Consider the following 19,230-nt stretch of genomic DNA (forward strand, 5'->3'; position numbering starts at 1 on the left):
CTAAAACTCGGCAGCTTGCTGGGAGTGTCATGGCATAGTAAGACCATCTGAAAACTATTACAGATCAGAGAGAAACAGGAAGAACTTTATGTCATCTGTCTCATATCTACAACTGCTGTATTTTAAGGACCGAGGGGATATACATGACATGAGAAGCACTCTTGCGTTAGAAACAGCTGGATGGATTGTGACGGACTCGAACAGCAGGCATGTTTGTAGGTGCATTAGCTTCCATACACCGTGCTAATGTGCACACTCAGGATGCCTGTCCCGGCTTGAGATTCACCTGATTGGTCCACTGTTTGAAATTGGACATTGGTTGCATTTTGTGTCACGTTTTTGTGCATTTAAATGTACAATATGAAAAATACTTGGATTATTCTCTTACTTATCTGTGCAACATTTCAGGCTAATATATACAGTATTTAAAATGTAAACTGTTCCCTACACGGCTAGCGATGTTGGTTTAGGCTTGGTAAGGCTTGACTCTTCAAAAGTCCATTGGCGTTATATACGTAGGGTTGGCCTGTTTGAGTTTGAGCTGAGAGGTTTCATTTTATGATTGTGTGTGTATGGCAGTGTTGGGTAAGATACTCTGAAAAAGTAATTAATTACTAGTTACTAATTACACATTCATTAGTGTAATTAGATTACTGTACAAATTACACTCTCCAAAAAGTATTTAATTACTTATTACTAATTACTTTCTATATCCTATCAACCTTGGATAGTTAATTGATTCTAGGATAGACATGAAACAACTCTTTTAATTCATTTAAATAAATAATATTAAACTACATAAATTACTCTTATTAACTGACCGAAGTATTACAATTGTGAGAATTATACGTTAAAGCACAGATTTTAAAGTTAGAATTTTTATGTCAATTCCACTATTGCACACACATATATTACACAAAGTAGTTAGTTACATCAGAAGTTACTGTAATTAAATAACAGTCAAAATAAGAGTAATCCCTTACTTTACTTTTTCTAGGGAAAAGTAATTAAATTACAGTAACTAATTACTTAGTAACTAGTTACACCCAACACTGGTGTATGGGCCCTAAGATTTGTTGACAATGCTTATGCAGTTCGTTTGAAAAAATCTTTCTCCACTTCTTTTAAGGTGTCCGGGTGACCGTGGAAGATTGTGCATTCACACCTGAAAATGAAGTGAGAACATCTTGTCAGGGACGGAGTCATTTTCCCCTTCAGCAACAGTATGTCAGGTCTGTCTATAAATACCTGTCTCACATTATGCTATTTGAAGATGATCTTGCAAGGGCCTGCAGTATGTTATGCACATGAGGGCCACTTCTGGTACGGTGATGGTCCTTGCAGTTATTTAAATATAGTTTGGTATTTCATACTTTGCCATATTGTGTATTTGAGTTTCATAATTTAGAGTTTTGCTTATCACTGTTTATAAGAGCATTTTAGGAGTGAAGTTTTTGTGCAGGTTAGGTTGATTTATTAAAGCACACAAGCTTTGCAGATTACCTGTACTTCTGTTATTTTAAAGCTTGACAGCTCCTGTTACTAGTTTTTACTAGTTAGGTAGTTTTATTATGGTAAATAACTACTTTCATGTTCCCCAGGTAAAGAAAAAGTAATACAGATTACTAGCAGAATGAGATTGAGTAGACAGGGGTTTTGCTGCATAGAGAAATTGGAGGCGGTCGCCTCCGTCAAATGTCGTGCCGCCTAAAATTATGTCGGGTGTCTTCACAAGAAATGCTGCTTGCATTTAAGACTACGTTCACACTGCAAGCCTAAATGCTCAATTCCGATTTTTTGCTCGGATCAGATTTTTTTGTTCGGCTGTTCACACTATTTTTTAAATGTGGCTAATATCAGATTCCAATGTGAACTCGTGATGGTTCTAAACTGAATCGCATGAGCAAAACAACAATAACACGCAGCAGGCTGTCATAAATAAGCAAGGGTCAAGTCAGCAGGTGTGTTTGACTTTATGCGGTGCTGAGTGGACCGTTCTCACGGTGCGATCTGAGAGCATTCCCGGAGCAGTCTGTATAATGGATCCTATAGTCATTTGTTGCATCGCGTCGTGCTGCTCGCGTGCGGTGTAGACAGTGCAAGGGCTTATTTTTATAATCTGATGCTTAAAGTTTGGCAGCCGAGCTGCAAAGTGCACTTCCCTCAACAGAGTGGCTCGTGAAGCTTTAAATCACCGCAGAATTGTGACGCATGTCGATCTACAATGACGCAAAAGTCGCATGAATTCCGATATGACCGTTCAGACTGAGGTCGCATTGCGAAACATCAGACCTGTATCTGATTTAGGACCACATATGGAAGTGGCTCAGATCAGATTAAAAAAGATCGGATTCCATGTGGTTTGTCCTGTTCACACTGTCATGCAGTAAACAGATCGGGGTCACGTATGAGGAAAAAAATTGGATTTTGGTGGCAGTGTGAACGTAGCCTAACAGTCATTTGTAACTGCAGTTGCGACATTACGCCACAGTGGAGGCGCTGTTTCGTTATCAGCACACTGAGGCGCTAAAAAGAGTTTCAGAACAAGAGCTAGCTGTGTTTCACGGCTGTCTGTTTTGCATCCATGTTTAATTTCTTGAAATTTCTCAAATGAACATGACGTACATCATTGTAATGTCTTTAGCTGTGCAGTTGGATCAGCGTATACTGTACACAACATTTACATTTACATTTAGTCATTTAGCAGACACTTTTATCCAAAGCGACTTACAGATGAGGAAAACAATGGAAGCAATTGGAACAACACAAGGACAACAAAAAGCATAAGTCCAATAAAAAAACTGGTCTCATATAGCCTACCACAGTATACAGAGCTAAGTTTTTTTTTGAAAGAGTAGAAAAGAGATAGAAGTCAGAAATGATCGGTCAGGTGCTGACGGAAGAGATGTGTTTTCAGACGACTCTTAAAGATGGCTACAGAATCTGCTGATCTTGTAGCAGCGGGCAGATCATTCCATAAATGTGGAACCGATCCCGAGAAGGTACGTGAGAGAGACTTTTTACCTTTTTGGGATGGCACCACAAGTATGTTCGCCAGTATGAACGCACATTGTGTTCAGAACGACTCGCACACGAATGACTCATTTGAACCGATTCATTTAAAACTATTGAACTTTTCAGTCACTAGCGAACATCATTTAAAGTGAACCAAAGAGAATGCAAGATGTGAATGAGCTTTGCTTATTTAGTAAGACTGGTTAATTCTTTTGGCTATTGTGGGCTGAAAAGTTAGTTGAAAATGATAAAAAAAACATTTCTGTTTGGTTGAATAAAAGTAATGTTTAATATAACTTAATAATTGTCATTTACATCTAATTTTATTAGATCTTTTAATATGTCAAAGTCACTTTGGTTAAGCCACTTAAAGGTACGTTAGGCCTACGTGTGCGTGTGTGTGTGTGTGTGTGTACAAGATCAGGATGGCACCACCTCCACCTCATTTCGAGCCAGGAAAAACCCCGAGTAGATGATGACAGAATTGTCATTTTTGAGTGGACTTAGAATAACTCTGAAACAAATAGTCAAATGCTTGTAGTTTTTTAACAGCAAACTTGGTTTGATCGTTTTGATGCAGGTGAGACTGATGGAACTCTGCATGTAAAGTTTGTATGTGGCCTCTTGGTCTGCTGATGTTTTGAACATACAACTCCCCCCTCCACCGCACCATAATTTGTTTAGATGTTGATTTATGAACTAATTGCCTGTAATTGCTGCTTAGCACCACTATTAATCCATGACGTCTGGATCCAGGAGCACATTAGCCTGGATTTGTATAATGAAGTAATTAGTTCAATTATATAAGAAGTAAAAGAAAAGAGAGGGAGAGAAAGGCGAGGAGGGGGTACGTTTTTCGAAAAAAGAGAAACACTTAACTGTGAAGAGGAGAAAGAGTAAAAAAGAAAGCAGATGCCAGTGTGAGAGATATTTTGCTTGTGTATGAACATCCACTTGAACTCATTTCCTGGTGCTTTGCACATCTTGGTGAAACAGTAAATGAGTTCTTTCTGTGCCTCATTCCAAACCTTCAGACGCTCTCTCCTGTGCGTTTTCGTGCCTTACCCACCCAGTCTATCTTGTCTCTCGTAGGTTGCATTGTCTGCCGGCATTGTCATTGTTATTAGCCTTGTGGATTGCTTCAGGGGTATGTGCAAGCTCAGGGGAGAAGGAGCCAGGCTGGATAATTAGTTTTTCCTCAATGCCAGAGGAGCACACCACTACTGTCGCATTCTGGAAACAGGAAGTGCTTAGATTGTCAAGGCAACAGCAGCCGCATTCCTGCACAGCCTCCCCTCAAACCATCAAAATAGTGACAGGACAATGGCTGCGGTCTCGATGGAGGTAACAGATTGCTGTCATTATGTTCTGTCAGGCGCTTTATTGCAGAAATATCTTTATGAGAGGCTTTGGGATCTGAAGGTGTTGGCACGTGCAGCTGTCTAACTTATTTCTAATGTAGTTTAAATAGCACGCAGGATAAGATAACAGCCAGTAGAACTGCTTTATTGGAAGTACCTCGGGTCATCATCAGCCATCAACGACAGATCTGTTTAATATTGAATTACCGACTGATGAGCATGGCTTGATAATTGTCCCGAACATTTATTAGTATGGGAGCGTCTCGCTTTCATCCTGTGTGTCTTTTGGGCGCTGTCTGTGTTTTGATGATGATGTTTCCAAACCAAGTAGAGGACGATGATGATGGCTAGTTTTGTAATTGGTTTTGTTGCCATGGGACACATATATGCTAATAAGCAGGACAGACACACTCATGAGCAGTGCCCCAGCAAATCCAAGGAAAAGGCCGTAAAGCAGATGCCACACTGTGTCTTGTAGTTGACGTTGAGACGGTGGTGCAGGATGCCTTTTTACCTCTAAATCCACATCTTTCCACTTCAATCCTTTGGCTGTCAACCAATGAGTAACAAGAATGGTTAGAATGATGGATTGCCAAGTTACAGTTGCTTCAGACAACTATTTCTTCTGTATATATGTGCAGTTCTTAAGTTTAGGATTATTAACCAATGGAGATCTGTGTCTCTATCATTCAGGTATTGTGTTTAAAACTTAGCAACTGCTCAGGTTGCTTGTTTTGTTTTGACTTTGTAAAGGTTTTTTAATCAAACTTTCGGTAACACTTTACAATAAGGTGCTATTAGTTAACATTAGTAAATGCATTAGCTAACAATGAACGATTGAGTATTTCAGCATTTATTAATCCTTGTCAATGCTAGTTCATGTCAATACAGTTATTCATGTTAGTTCATGGTGCATTAGCTAATGTTAACAGTGACAACGTTTGATTTTAATGATGTATTAGTAAATGCTGAAATGAACATGAATTCATATTAATAAATGCTGTATTAGTTGTGTTCATTGTTAGTTCATGTTAGCTAATGCATTAACTAATTGTTAACAAATAGCACCTCTTTGTAAAGTGTTACCAAACTTTCTACCAAAAGTTTATTTTCCAGAAACTATTAAATACTGGTCATCGTCCTTGTGAATTGCACATACTGTAGAAGAAAACCTGTTAGCATTTCTTCACTCAATATAGGATATTTAATCAATTTTGTTTGAGCATTTTATGGTAAATTTATCTCACTTAAATAATGAAAATATTGGAGATGCCAGTATAGGTCATTACGATACTTGCTGAGGTCTCTCACCCTGTTTTGCTGAGTACTGTAGCACCTCCTCATGGCTATCTTTATCCTCAACGTCTGATTGGTCCTTCTCTTGTTGGGCTGCCATTTTGTTAACAAACTCGTGGTATCCTTCTACATGTCTCTGCATAGCAAGATTTTTATCCTGGTTGATGTTCTTACCCACCTCTGCAAGAGAGAGCACATCCAAATGCTGCATTAATTCTTGCCTGTTTGTATTTAGTCTAGATGTAACTCTCAGCACAGTTTTAATGTAAATTGGTTTGTTAAAATCATTCTAAAAACTGTGGGGAATTCCACCTGCTTTTTATTTGCGGCAATCATTTCATATTCATACAACACGCAACGCACATTAGCAAATCAAACACACAGTAATGGCCTCCGTGAGCACCTTGAGTCTGCCAGACCCTATAAATTAACCAAGTATAATGAAGCCAGAACAACTGAAGGAGACACGCATGCTGGAGCATAAGGATGCCATTGATCTAAGTTGCTGTTGCCGAGTGGCTACTCCTCATCATAGCCCATTTATAGGCCTGCAATTAAAGCTCTTTAATTTCAGCGTTGTGTTTCAGCTTCTGTGTTTGCAGAGGAATTGCTTTTATTTTCGGCGACGCATCGCTGTGACTGAAGGATGTTCTTGGGCCGTCGAGCCTGTCATTTTTCCCCCTCTTTCTCTGTTTATCTATTTCTCTCTCTCCTCTTAACGGAGATGATGAAAGGAACAGATGGCATGCAGCGAATCCGGTGTCAGCTCCAGCGAGCCTGCTGTCAGATCATTTGCACCTCCTCGCATCCGATGCCATTCGACTGCGGAGTCGCGCGCAAACCGGACCGCAGTCGCTGCCAGAGAAGTGACAGGGTGCAAAACGCGTCCCATCAGAAATGTATAAAAATAACATAATGCTCTGCTGAACTTCATCTTTTGGATGGCAGCGTAAGATGGATTGCTCTGAATTAGCTGGATGCTTCAGTGGTGTGCAAAAACGACAGGAGAGATAATGAAAAGCTTTATCGCTTTCACCCAGACGACTTTCTTTTTGTTTCTGACAATCTTATTTGTTGTCTAATGAAGATGTTGAGGTGGTTTTTGAGGGTGCATGTTGCTGTGGTGTTGTAGGGGTTTACTAAAAGGTTTGGCAAATAGAATGTGATTGTGGTTTGCTGGGACAACCCATGTAATGTTGTGTTTTGTGTGTGTGTCTTTAGCTGACCTATGGCAATGTCAGTCCTGCCAATCTGTTGCAGTGCGCGAGACAGTCTGTCGTAGTATATCTGCCTGCCATGAGTCTGCAACCAGTCCTTGAGCGCTGAGCGACAGGGGGTCTCCTGGTCTGATAATCATACATGGGCCAGACTGATCAGGCAGCAATAGAACAAACAGCTCTTGAATTGTTCAGGCAATTAAACAATTTAATCACATCTCAATTCCTCGATAGATTTCATTTCTGATTAAAGGGGATTATCAACAGAATTAGTTTGGTTGAGATGTCTGTTGAGTGGACCTCTCAACTCTACTGTACATGAATAGACTGATGTGTGCGTTCTTTGCACCAACGGTAGTGATAAACAAATACATTTGGTGGCAGATGAGCTCTCACAATGAGTCACGCCAAAGACCTTTCTGCTTTCTGATACTAGACTTCATCAGCATAATTTACAAATAAGAATGAGTTTTTTCAAGTCTTTGAAAAGCAGTCTCATTTTTGTCTACCTGTATTTCTTGGTCTCCGTGAGTGTAGTTGTAGCTGGTTCCTTTCTGGAGACAGACGATCTAGGCGTTGGAAGATGCTCTCCTCGACGTGAGACAGAACAGAGATGAGCTCCTCACACTCACGCGCCGTCAGGAGCCCCACCAGACGCTCCAGCTGGTGAGGGCCAATGTCCTCTGCCACTGTGGCATATAAGAAAAATTAGATATGTCCCTGGGACCCGATTATAGAGATATGAAGTTTGTTCCTAGAAACCATCCTTCGTAGCAACCACAATGCATTGCGGTAATAATATTCATTTAAAAATGTTAAAATATGTTAATTGGAAGTTGTGAAGATTTAGTCATCCTTAAGACTTCAATTAATTGCTTAGTGTTTTTGTATGAAGTGGATAGCCAAGTGTTTACATTTTTTTTACCACCCTCGTGTCGTTCCAAACCTGTATGACTTGCTTTCCTCTGCAGAACGCAAAAGATGTTCTGAAGAACGTTGGTAACCAAACAGCCTTGACCCCCACTGACTTTTGGACTGACATTTCTCAGTATCTTCCTTGTGTTCCACATACTGTCACATACAGGTTCTGAACCACACGAAAGTGAATACATGATAAAATTGTATATGTTGGGTGAACTAGCCTATCCCTTGAACTCTTAACCAGTATTTAGGTTTAGCTTTATTTTCAGAAGTCGCTTTGAAATGATTTTAGATTATTTAACATAAGGCTGAGTTTTACTGTAGCTTCTCAGTGCTTTCCAATTCTAATTTACTTTTGTCTTTTCTTGTTTTCAAAAAGTCTGGGCTGGGTTTCCCGCAACCTTCGTATCACTACGTCGTTCTTAAGAATATATTGCTACCACTTTTAAGGTATAACTTAAGAATGACGTGGGGTTAAGAAGGGTTCGGGAAACCCAGCCCTGGTTTATTTGTTCGTTTTTGAGCAGACATTTCAGTTTAGTTTTATGTTTTTCCAGTCCTGTTGTTTCTGTAAATGTATGTTTTTCTTTATCTTCTCATTGTGAGTTTTCTCTAATGATAGCAACGCTGCGCTCAAGCCCATCTCCGTCTCTAGCACATTCACAGACTTACACAAGCCGCCGTGTATACATATACTGTACACAAACAAGCACAGTCATGTTTTAGAGTTATGTGTTCCTATATCAGGCCTGACAGTCTTTCTGGCAGCCGTGATGACTGCCGCTGATATCATTCTTCGAGGAACGTATAGAACAGCTGTGAATGGAAAGAGAGAGGCAGACGCGGCGACACAGGGAAGAAGTGTAATCAATTAACAGGGATGTGTGATAGGAGTGACATTTCCCCCTTCCGTCACAGTCACCTTCAGTGAATAAACTGTCCTCTATGTCGTATCTTTTTTCTCAGATGGAGAAGCTATGTGTATTTTTGTCATTTGTGAACAATGTAACCGCTCACCTGTGTCTTCAGCGAGACCCGGGCTGAGGAGAAAGACGAAGATGAGCATCAGTGTCTGCATCGTAACTGAAATTCTATTTTTGTGTATTTTTAAATCACCTTCATGTTTTGAGCTCACTGCGTGTGGAACTTGAAACTAAACATCATCTGTTCTCTGGACAAATGTATCTGTTTGGCCAGCTTCTGCTAAAGGAACAGCCAGTGCTGGAGGGTATGATCATCATAGCCGGAAATAGTCAAGGTTCTTGGGAAGGACATCTTCAGTTACTCGGCTTTCATTTTTTCATTCTTTCTTATTTTGAGTTAATAATCATAAATGTAGATGCAGCAGAAGCAAAGTTTTCGGTCAAAAGTCACTATTCAATATTTTTGTGTTTGATCTGTTTAATTTGCTTATGGCTCACAAAAGTATTGAATTAAGTAGCCTAGAGAGATTCTTGCAGTCATCTGTAAATTAAATATAAGCAGCAACATTTTATAAATAAATGATCATTTTTGTCCTGAAATCTTGTTTTGGACATTGAATTGATTGCATAAAACCTTTGTTTGTTATTTTTCTTGTATTGCTGCCATGGTTTCCTGGCGTTCTTGGATGTGTAATAACAGGCAGAGAAATGGGGTGTAGGTGGCATTGATTACCTGATAGTTTCCGGGTGTGAGTTAGCTTGCATCACTATGCCAAAGTCTTTTGCCAAAGAGTTTTGACTAGATTTTTGGGTCGCTGGGTCTCTGTTTTTTGGGCAGTTTCTTGGTACGTCTGCCCGTTAACGTTGAGCATTTATCAACCTTTAGTGACGTGAAGTTTTGGTAAAGTTTCATATTTAAATATAAATTTAAAGGATGGCTGCATTTAATGGCGAACTACTCAACTGTAGCTTCTGGCAAGCAAAAAACAAGCAATACTAAAAGCCAAATTACAGAGAAATAAATTAAGTGCATGTACTTTTAAAGGTTGGAATTGCATTAAAGCGTTTTACAGTGCTATAAACATGCTTCTCATGGATGCAAAATAGGCAAGCACTGTGCTTTGGAATAATCAGGTGATTTACAGCATGTTGCTCTAAGATTAAGTGATTTCATTTAAAAATAATCAAATATAAAAACGTATTTCACTCTCCGTAGTGGCATTTGTTGTGTTGCTGTATTTGATATTTATAAGAAGTCATCGTTTCTTATGAAGTTTCTTGTTGACCGTCAGTCTCACGTGTAGCTAAACCTGAACTTATTTAATTATTTAATTTTAGGAGAATATATTATTCATGTTCGTATTATGTGCAGTGCTATCCAGTTATGTGTGAGATTCATGCCTTTGGAGTTGTTATCCAGGGTTTCTAAAAGGTATTGATCGTGTCTAAACATGTTTAACATTAAAAAACAAGAGCGTGTTTTGCTGTGCATAAGAAGCTACAGGCTTAACCTTGGGGCAATACTTTGTAACTTTGCGTATGTTTTTTTATTTAAGAGGCACAGCCGAACATGTCTATTCCAAGAGAGAATCATTTACAAGAAACAACGCTAGCAATACTGTTGAAGTCTTAGTTTCTTTGCGTTGGCACGAATGTTGGTGAACTTTATAGCCCTTTGAAGAGCTGCGGGTTGCTTGAAATGCACTGGCATTATTTCAAGCTCAGTTCACCTCTGTGTGGCTTTGTGTGGGATATTATCCAGGCTTAACAGCTATCTTCTCGAACCTTACCAGAAAAGTGCAAAGTGCAGGTCATAGAGAGAATATATGGGGGACTAATTGCAATTTAAAAATGGCAGCAACCAGACTACAAATGCCAGGGGAGCGAGTAAGGGTTGTTTTATTATCACTGTTTATTGTCAGGATTAAGCAATTCACACAAAACACATCACACACACACTTTGAAAAGTACGTTTATTAGTGTGGGTTGAGACCACTATACATAATGCACCCTGGCTGGCGCGTTGAATATAATTTGTGTGTTTTTGCCCTGCCTCTGCAGGCTTCACAATAGCAAATGAAAAAACATGCCATGTTTTTCAGAGCTAGTGTATACGCTGAAGGGCAGGGTGAGGTGCGTTGCTTTACATAGATGTTAGATATAGTGAACTTCAAAGGGTTCCCTGCACAATAGGACTGGGATGGCAAAAAAAGGAGATTGACATTCAGCATTTAGCGTGTACAGGCTGCGTTGATCCAAGCACGCATCCAAGCCCCCAAACAAATTACACTACAAGTGCAAGCTAGCCATGCATACTTTATCAATTGTGTGTTTGTGGTGTGCTCATGATGCTGTTCTTGTATTTCAGCTTGTGTTCAAATTTCTGTCAATGCAGTATAGCCCCATGTCTAAAAAACGTTTTTCAAAAAGTCAGGTTGTAGGAGATGAGGAGATATTACCATGTTTCCTAAACTTCACACCACTGAAATCTGATTGGACAGCTACACAGACTCCGGTGGAATGAAGGATAGAATTCATGGAGAAAACAGAGCAGATCCTCATAAGACAAAGTAGGACAGCACTTCCATACCTGTATGCAGTGTGACAAAAACACAATGTTAATGAAACAGTGAGATTATGTAACATCACTACTTGTTCGAACGGAGTGCTAATTCGAAATGTGGACGATTCAAGTTGAAATTGCAAACTAGTTGTTATTGTGCCAATTTGATATCTCAGGATATTCCAGTATTTGAGGGCTGTGAAAGTCTGAGAGCGTGTGAGATTATATACCCTGTGATTCTGCCTCTCCCTTCAGCGAGCCCAAACCTGTCTCTCCTTCTGTGCCTGTAGGTCATAGAGGTAAGAAGGCCTACATGTTTGATTTGTCATCAACTGTGCATTTTGACTAACACTGTAACTTAACACTAACCCCCGTCCCCCTCTGGGCGAGGAGTTGGGGGTTTCCCAAGTGGTTTGATATTCAAGTGGTTTGATACATAGTTACTTAAAAGAAGATTAGGGAAATATATGTGTTTCCTATAATCAAATTAGTACACGTTTTTATGGTCCTGTAGAAAGGGTTTGAAATCAGCTGTAAATAAAAAAGCTTAAAAAAGTCGTTTTAAGTCAATTGTAGGCATTAGATGTTCCCAGGATAAATCTTACGTACCTTGATGTTGAGACACTCACCTTTTTCTGCATGCTGTTAGATCCAAACCCATTTAAGTCTAAAACATCTAATCCAAAAAAAAAAGAGAAAAATATATTGTCAAAACTTGCAAGCCTTTAGTGTGGAAAAAGGTGAGTAACTGCAGGAAATGTCTATAGTTGGTCCTTTTGGTGCAGGTGTGAGGAGCCACAGTGTGATCGTCTGTCTCAGGTCTGTCTTTATTTGCCTACCTGCTTCAGGTAGCACCACTTCACCAGCAGACAGCGACCAATAGGAAGAAGCCTTTTTTTGTAAACCGCACCCCTCTCAATCATAAACCTGAACCACACCTTGTTCCTCTAACTCGCTGTGTGTGTTGTAAATTTGAATGAAAGAATTTACGCTCATGTTTTAATTTGCCAGGTGTTTACAGTTAAAATGTATCTTGTATTTATAATAATTAAAGTTAATAAATCTGATAAAACAAAGCTAGCGAAGTGAATCGCCTCTGAGTGCGCAAAGTTAATTTCTTCATTTTTTTACCTAAACCATTAATAATAGAAGAATTATTTGTGTATGTTTACAGATGTCTTGAGCAAGTTTCTCCTTAAACTGTCTTTATTGCGAGTTGTGTTGTTATTTGACCCGTGCTTTGAGTTCAAACTTTAATCTACTTCTTTAGCATGTTTTTTACAACACCATTGGCTGTGCTGACACGACACACGGCCGCAGATGCTCATGTTAATGACGGTAACTTCCTCTCACATTGAGTCACAGACAAGTGCAGCACTAAAACCTGGCACTTTTAAAACGCATGTTTTCTTTTTACAATTTGCTTTGGGCTCAAGTCTGGACAGGAGCAGGAATGCCCCACCCCTCCTGTGATTTCTATAGGCATTTTGAGTGAAGACAATTGGCTTGTGGGTAAAAGCCAGTGGGTGTTTGACTGATTATAGATCTGATGGAATTACTGAGGACTGATTCTCACAGTCACCTGGGAACGCAACGTTTTGTGTGTTTGTTTAGTAGCAATTTTGTCACATGCTGGCATTGTGTCTTTTGCCTAATTTGCAGAATAGAATGGGACGGGTAGAGGACCGACAAGAAGAACGTATAAGCCCAATATTTGCCTCTACAAAGGCTTGCAGGAATGTAAATGCCAGGTTTATCGTTTGACCCGATCCGCTTTCAGTAGGAAAGTATGGCATCTTTTGTATTTCAAAAGGACAGTTAGAATCTTATTTTGTATACGTCTGGGTTCACGTTCACCACTTAAAGACTATCATCATCTACTATCTTTGTATATTCTAGAGATTCATGCTAGAATATACAAAGCTGTCTGAGCATGCAATCATCACACATTCTCTCTCTGTTCTCGACAACAGGAACTCTACACCAGAGGGGGAGGTTTGGGATCCCATTAGATAAGATCTTTGTTGCAGGTGTGTCTTGCTGATCATTGTGTGTGCATGTGTATCTTAAAGCACATTATAGCCCACTGACATATTTCAAGAGTTGGTTAGATTTTTCCAAATCACGGCATCTGTGGAAGTTTTTGCTCATGTCTACTTGTAAACTTTAATATCTGATTTTACAGGGTAGTCTATGTATGTACAGTAGCCACAAAATGTGTTTTGGCACGTAAACAAATCTTAAAAATGTACAAATGTCTTTGCATTATAACAACATGAAACACACTTTTCCAAGCTTCTTTGACAAGAAGTGATAAACTAGGTTTCAAATGTTGCTTTAAAAACAAAACATAGTTAAAAAAACATTGCAGTGTGCATCTTGATACAAAACAATCACACTTGATACACTGCAAAAAATGACTTTCTTACGTAGTCTTTTTTTCTTGTTTGCCAGTAAAAATGTCTACAAATTCTTGAATCAAGATGCATTTTCTTGATGAACAAAATGACCTAAGAAAATAAGTCTAGATTTTGGTCAAAAATTATGCAATTTCAGTGAATTTGTGCTTAAAACAAGCAAAAAAAAATCTGACAATGGGTTAAGAAAAATAATCTTGAATTAAGGTTTACCTTCTTCTTAGTCACTCAATTCAAGATTATTTTTCTTACCCCATTGGCAGATTTTTTGCTTGTTTTAAGCACAAATTCACTGAAATTTCATATATTTTGCCTAAAAACTAGATTTATTTTCTTAGGTCAGTTTGCTCATCAAGAAAATGCATTTTGATTCAAGAATGTTTAGACATTTTTACTGGAAAACAAGAAAAAAAGACGTAAGAAAGTCATTTTTTGCAGTGATATGTTTAAGATTTGTCAGTGCAGGTTGTTTTTAATCAAGACACCTCTAACATTTAAGTTAGTCTGGCACTGTCGAACATGGGGCCCTATCACTTAACCTTAAAAAGACTAAAATCATGGTATTTCAAAAAAGGCCCAGTCGCCAAAACCAACATCACAATTTCAAACTAAACAACATGCCCTTAGAACAGTGGTTCTCAAACTTTTTCATTGTAAGTCCCCCTTTGTGTAGAGTACATCGCTTTGCGGCCCCCCAAATAAAGACTTATAATCTTAAATTTAACATTTTTATTTAAACAAAAACATACTCGGTTATACAATGCTGAAACATTAATTCTTTTGTCTGGTGGTCTTATTTTTCTGATGTTTGATTGCATAAAATCTATGATCAATTTCTATATTTCATAAAATGCCACAAAATCTGTGGCCCCCTGAATCCATCTCGGGGCCCCCCCAGGGGCCACGGCCCCCAGTTTGAGAACTACTGCCTTAGAACACACCCACAACTACACATATCTTGGTATAAACATTAGTAACACTGGAAACTTAAACAAGGCTGTGAATGACCTGAGAGACAAGGCACGAAGAGCCTTTTACGCCATAAAAAAGAATATAAAAATTGACATCCCAACTGGAATCTGTCTGAAAATAATCCAATCAATTATAGAACCATGAATTGCGCCGTATGGATGTGAGGTTTGGGGCCCTCTCACCAACCAAGAGTTCACCAAATGGGACAAACACCCAATAGAGACTTTTTTGTAAATACATTCTACGGGTACAGCGAACAACTCCAAACAATGCCTGCAGAGCAGAATTAGGACTATATCCTCTAATAATTAAAATACAAAAAAAGAGCTATAAAATTCTACACTCACCTTAAGAACAGCCATACAGTGACACTCCATCACAAAGCCTTTAGCCATCAAGAGCTGAACCCAGGGAGAAGCCCTTTCATCCAACTGATCTCAGAACTAACTCTACAACAAAAAACATGCCCATCTGAACCCCAAACCCCAGCCAGACTAAACCAAATTATAAAAACACAAAAAGAGAAATATCTCAAACACTGGACAGAAGCAACAGCTCAACAAAGTAAATTGGAATGCTATCTGTCATTAAACAGAGAATATAAACTGTTAGAATACCTCAAAACCGTATCAGACCCTAAACTAAGAAAAGTCTTGAGCATGTACAGACTCGGTGATCACAAACTCACTGTAGAGACGGGCAGACACAGACAGACATGGACACCAAGAGAAGAGTGACTGTGTCCACACTGCTCACAGAATCAAGTGGAAACAGAGCTGCACGTTTTAATCTCGTGTCCAAACTATACACACATCAGTGAAACATTCTTCCCCCAGTTTACAAACTTCCAGAAAGACTATAACCAGTTTCAACAAAAGGACAAGATTTCATACATACTGGGAGAAAACTCAATAAGCTCAAACCTAGCTGCAAGATATGTCAAGTCCTGCCACGACAAAAGAACAACCAGCACAACACAACACAACACACCACACACAAACTGACACTATATGACAGGATCCTGTCACCCTCACTGAGAACTTTCATCAATACTTTGCTCTTTTTCTGTTTATATTGATATGTGTATATAGATACTTTTATTATATTTTTCTTAATCTGTATTTGTGCAGAATGTTTTTATTTAATTTTCCTGTGCTTTGGCAATGTAACATTTGTTTTATCATGCCAATAAAGCTTCTTTGAATCTTGAATCTTGACTAGGCGTAAGCCCTGTCCGGGAAACCGCCCCATAGTTTTCGTGCCCTCAAAACTGTTGAAGCGTTCTTAAACTTTGCACCTGGTCAGAATCTTGAGGGGGATAAAAGAAACAGGCCTCTTTCTCTCCAAAAAATCAGTGGTTGAATTGACCCGAGTCAAACAGTGGCAGAAAACAAAAGGTGCATGAATGAATGGTTGAAGGCAAACATCCTGCCTGCAGCATGGGAGTCACAAGCTCTCCTTCTAAGCCTTTTAATACTAGTTTTAACAGTTTTAGATGTCACACACTCTGTCCCCAAGAGATGTTACAAAGCTATAAGCATTTTAGCTCAAATCTGCAGGACACCGGCACTGACGTTGCCTATCCCTGCTCACTCTCTTTGTAACTGGGAATTATGTTGTGATTTATAACATCCAAAATAAATGAACTGCTATATTTTAGCATCTTCGAAGTAGTCACCCTTTGTCTAGAATTTGCACAAACCTACACTTGGCATATTTTCATCCAGCTTTCCTAACCTGGAAATCTTTTTTACCGTATTGAACGATCTATTTCGTACTCCTATTGGCTGCTTTTGTTCATATTTGGTCCAGTTTGACCAATATTTTATTATGTTATATATATTTAGTTTTCTAATGAAATAAATGAATATGTTTGCACAATTATATTTTTATCTACAAAATTAATTTCAAATATTGAAACATATACCTTCAGATTAAAATTCTTAAGTGATCCCAAACTTTTGACCGGTAGTGTGTATAGACGTGTGTTTGTTGATCGGTCTGGCTAGTGGCTAATAATATAGCTTCATATTTAATTTAATTTATATTGATATTTATTTATATTAATATTTCATTGTATAATAATCGTGTTACATAAACAATTTGTTGAATTTTATTGTATTTTTATATACATTTTATAAAATAAACAATTTGTTGAATGAGACGTGTAACTTTGTCGCGTGTAAGTTTAGCCAAGTAACGGTTCTTCTACTGGTAACCCAAAATAACACTGGTTAGACATGCTTTTAACTTTCTAGCTAATGTAATTTACGTGTTATTTCTTTTGCTTTTTATTACATATAATCTACAGGGACTTTATTTTTTGCGCATGTGTACCGGATGTTAAGTTTGGTCCACAAAGCACGTTTGTTTATGTTTTTGCTTTCAAACCATCTACAGTATATATATATATTTTTAATATATTGACAAGTAAGTGTAACATTTTATTTCACTTCGAGTCACATTTAGCAAAGGACCAGTATGTTTATTTTCATAAATCTGAAAATGTGCATGTCTAATTGACAGCTAAGAAAAAATGCCGTTTATACGAGAGCATTTAGCAAGAGAATGGGACAGTCACAGAGCAACTTTATTGGCAATTTTGTGGGACGCTGCCCTTTCAGCAGTGAGGAAGAGATGACCTATTGCTCAATAAACCAAGCAAGTGTAATATATCTGGCTGTATTATTTTGAAACGTCAGGTCAGAGCAGAGTTACGGCTTTGAGGCATGACCCCCATAGAAACACATGCACTCGTACATAGAGGTGCTGGGTTACAGTAGCCTCTTCCCTGTAGGCAGCAAATCTGTCTCAACGCGCCCAGGAATGCATTCATTCTTTCTTTTCCTCTGTGTGTGTGTGTTTTCAAGAATCCTAGATCTCTCTCTCCTTCCATCTATCCCTGAATCTTCCTTTTCTGTTCCCTCTCCCATGAGAGCAGAAGTACTGATCAGTTTAAAGAGCCCCGTCTCCCCCCATCTCTGACTCATGCGTGGAGGAATGCAGGCTGTATTGTGGTTCTCAACTTTGCTCCTGGTTATACGGCACAGGGTTGGTTAAAGCATCTAAGATCTGAAAGCCATGATTAGTAAGTATCCATGCACAACATTCACACTGTTAAGACACTTTAACCTGTAATTATTTATAAAAATACTTTGGATTAAATGGAAAAGTGTATGTAACCTTAAGGAAGTGCATTCATTTCTGTATATTTCTCTTCTTCAGGCCTGATGGGAATGCGAAGACATGTTGCCCATGTCTGTTCTGACTTGCCCAAGCTGGAATGCGGCAGCCTTGTAATGTACTTTCATGTCAAAGCAAATTGACAGTGAAGACTGCCATTATTTGACATCATAAATATTACATTCTCAGTTTGGATGCAAATTTGAGGCGTCGCTTGTAGAATTCGAATAGGCCATCTTCCCCCGGAGCCGACTGTGAATGTGATTTCACCCAAGAGGAGGTGTGCGTGCGCATAGAGATAGATGAGCGAGATACAGAGAATGAATTTGTTCACGCGGGAAAATAAGTTCGGTCACGTTCCAAGAAACCTGTTAGTTTGTTTTGAGCATTTTCCTTTAATATGACATTCAGTACAAGATTTCACAGCAACAACCCAAAGTGATGGAAAGCTTTTAACAAAAAACATGAAAGGAAGCATGCCGTTGTAGGAATGATTATTCTAGGGGATTAAAGTGATAGTTCACCCAAAAATGAAAATTCTGTCATCATTTACTCACCCTTTCGTCATTTCAAACCTGAATGACTTACTATCTTCTGCAGAACACAAAAGAGGATATTTTGAAGAATGTTAGTAAACGAACAATGGCTATTCACTTCTGTTAAGACACTTTAACCTGTAATTGTTCATTAAAATGCTTTGGATTAAATGGAAAAGTGTACAGTATGTAACCTAAAAGAAGTACGGTCTCTTTCTCTATCTTTCTCTTCTTCAGACCAGACACGAAACCAATGCAAGTGAATGGGTACCGCTTTTAACCGCTGTTCGGTTACAAACATTCTTCAAAATATCTACTTTTGTGTTCTGCAGAAGAAAGTAAGTCATACAGGTTTGAAATGACAAGATGGTGAGTAAATGATGACGGAATTTTTATTTCTGGGTGAAGTTTCCCTTAAAAGTGCATTGCTTATCACATTTAGACTCCAGAACCAAACATTTTCCTAGTTTGCATTTTGTGCTGCAAACAGGTCCTCACGGTTGCCAGTGTCAGCTACTGTAAAGGACCTATAGACAGTACATACATGCCTTCAAAAATACTTTGCTTTATATTTAAAGCTCTCACACTCTGTTGGCTTCTTTTATTCAGGATCGCATTGGATGCACGTACATTTGCATCGTGTTTTGTGTGAATGCCCTGGACATCTCGTGCTCGCAGTCCCCTTCATCAGACATGAGAAACCAGTGCTTTTCCGCCCCTCTTGCTGGCACGCTGTAATTAAAAGCTGGGTAATAACAGTGGAGGGCTGCCATCCCAGCGGGCCATCATCAAAATGCTCTTTTCTCTCAGCCTCACTTTTGGCCCA

General features: G+C 38.8%; 1 protein-coding gene across 1 annotated transcript; it reads right to left on the reverse strand.

Annotated features, from left to right (window-relative positions):
- Nucleotides 1-2,702: 2,702 nt before the first annotated feature.
- Nucleotides 2,703-9,916, reverse strand: LOC130545264 (transmembrane and death domain protein 1-like). The gene is made up of 5 exons (XM_057319696.1): nt 8,828-9,916; nt 7,399-7,578; nt 6,899-7,018; nt 5,688-5,852; nt 2,703-4,925 (listed from the first exon to the last, which is right to left on the reverse strand). The coding sequence occupies exons 1-5, from the start codon at nt 8,886-8,888 to the stop codon at nt 4,624-4,626; spliced, it is 828 nt and encodes a 275-aa protein (XP_057175679.1). The 5' UTR covers nt 8,889-9,916; the 3' UTR covers nt 2,703-4,623.
- Nucleotides 9,917-19,230: the final 9,314 nt, after the last annotated feature.

Source organism: Triplophysa rosa, linkage group LG21 (genome assembly GCF_024868665.1).
Source record: "Triplophysa rosa linkage group LG21, Trosa_1v2, whole genome shotgun sequence".
Classification (NCBI taxonomy): domain Eukaryota; kingdom Metazoa; phylum Chordata; class Actinopteri; order Cypriniformes; family Nemacheilidae; genus Triplophysa; species Triplophysa rosa.

Bases quoted from the DNA above. Each gene is read 5' to 3' on its own strand.
- LOC130545264 (XM_057319696.1), bottom strand. From the start codon at position 8,888: ATGCAGACACTGATGCTCATCTTCGTCTTTCTCCTCAGCCCGGGTCTC. The intron at 7,019-7,398 runs GTAGACAAAAAT...TATGATTATCAG, and splicing joins ACGGAGACCAAGAAATACAG to ACCAGGAGACCCCCTGTCGC. The intron at 4,926-5,687 runs GTGAGAGACCTC...ATTGGTTGACAG, and splicing joins ACAGTACTCAGCAAAACAGG to CCAAAGGATTGAAGTGGAAA.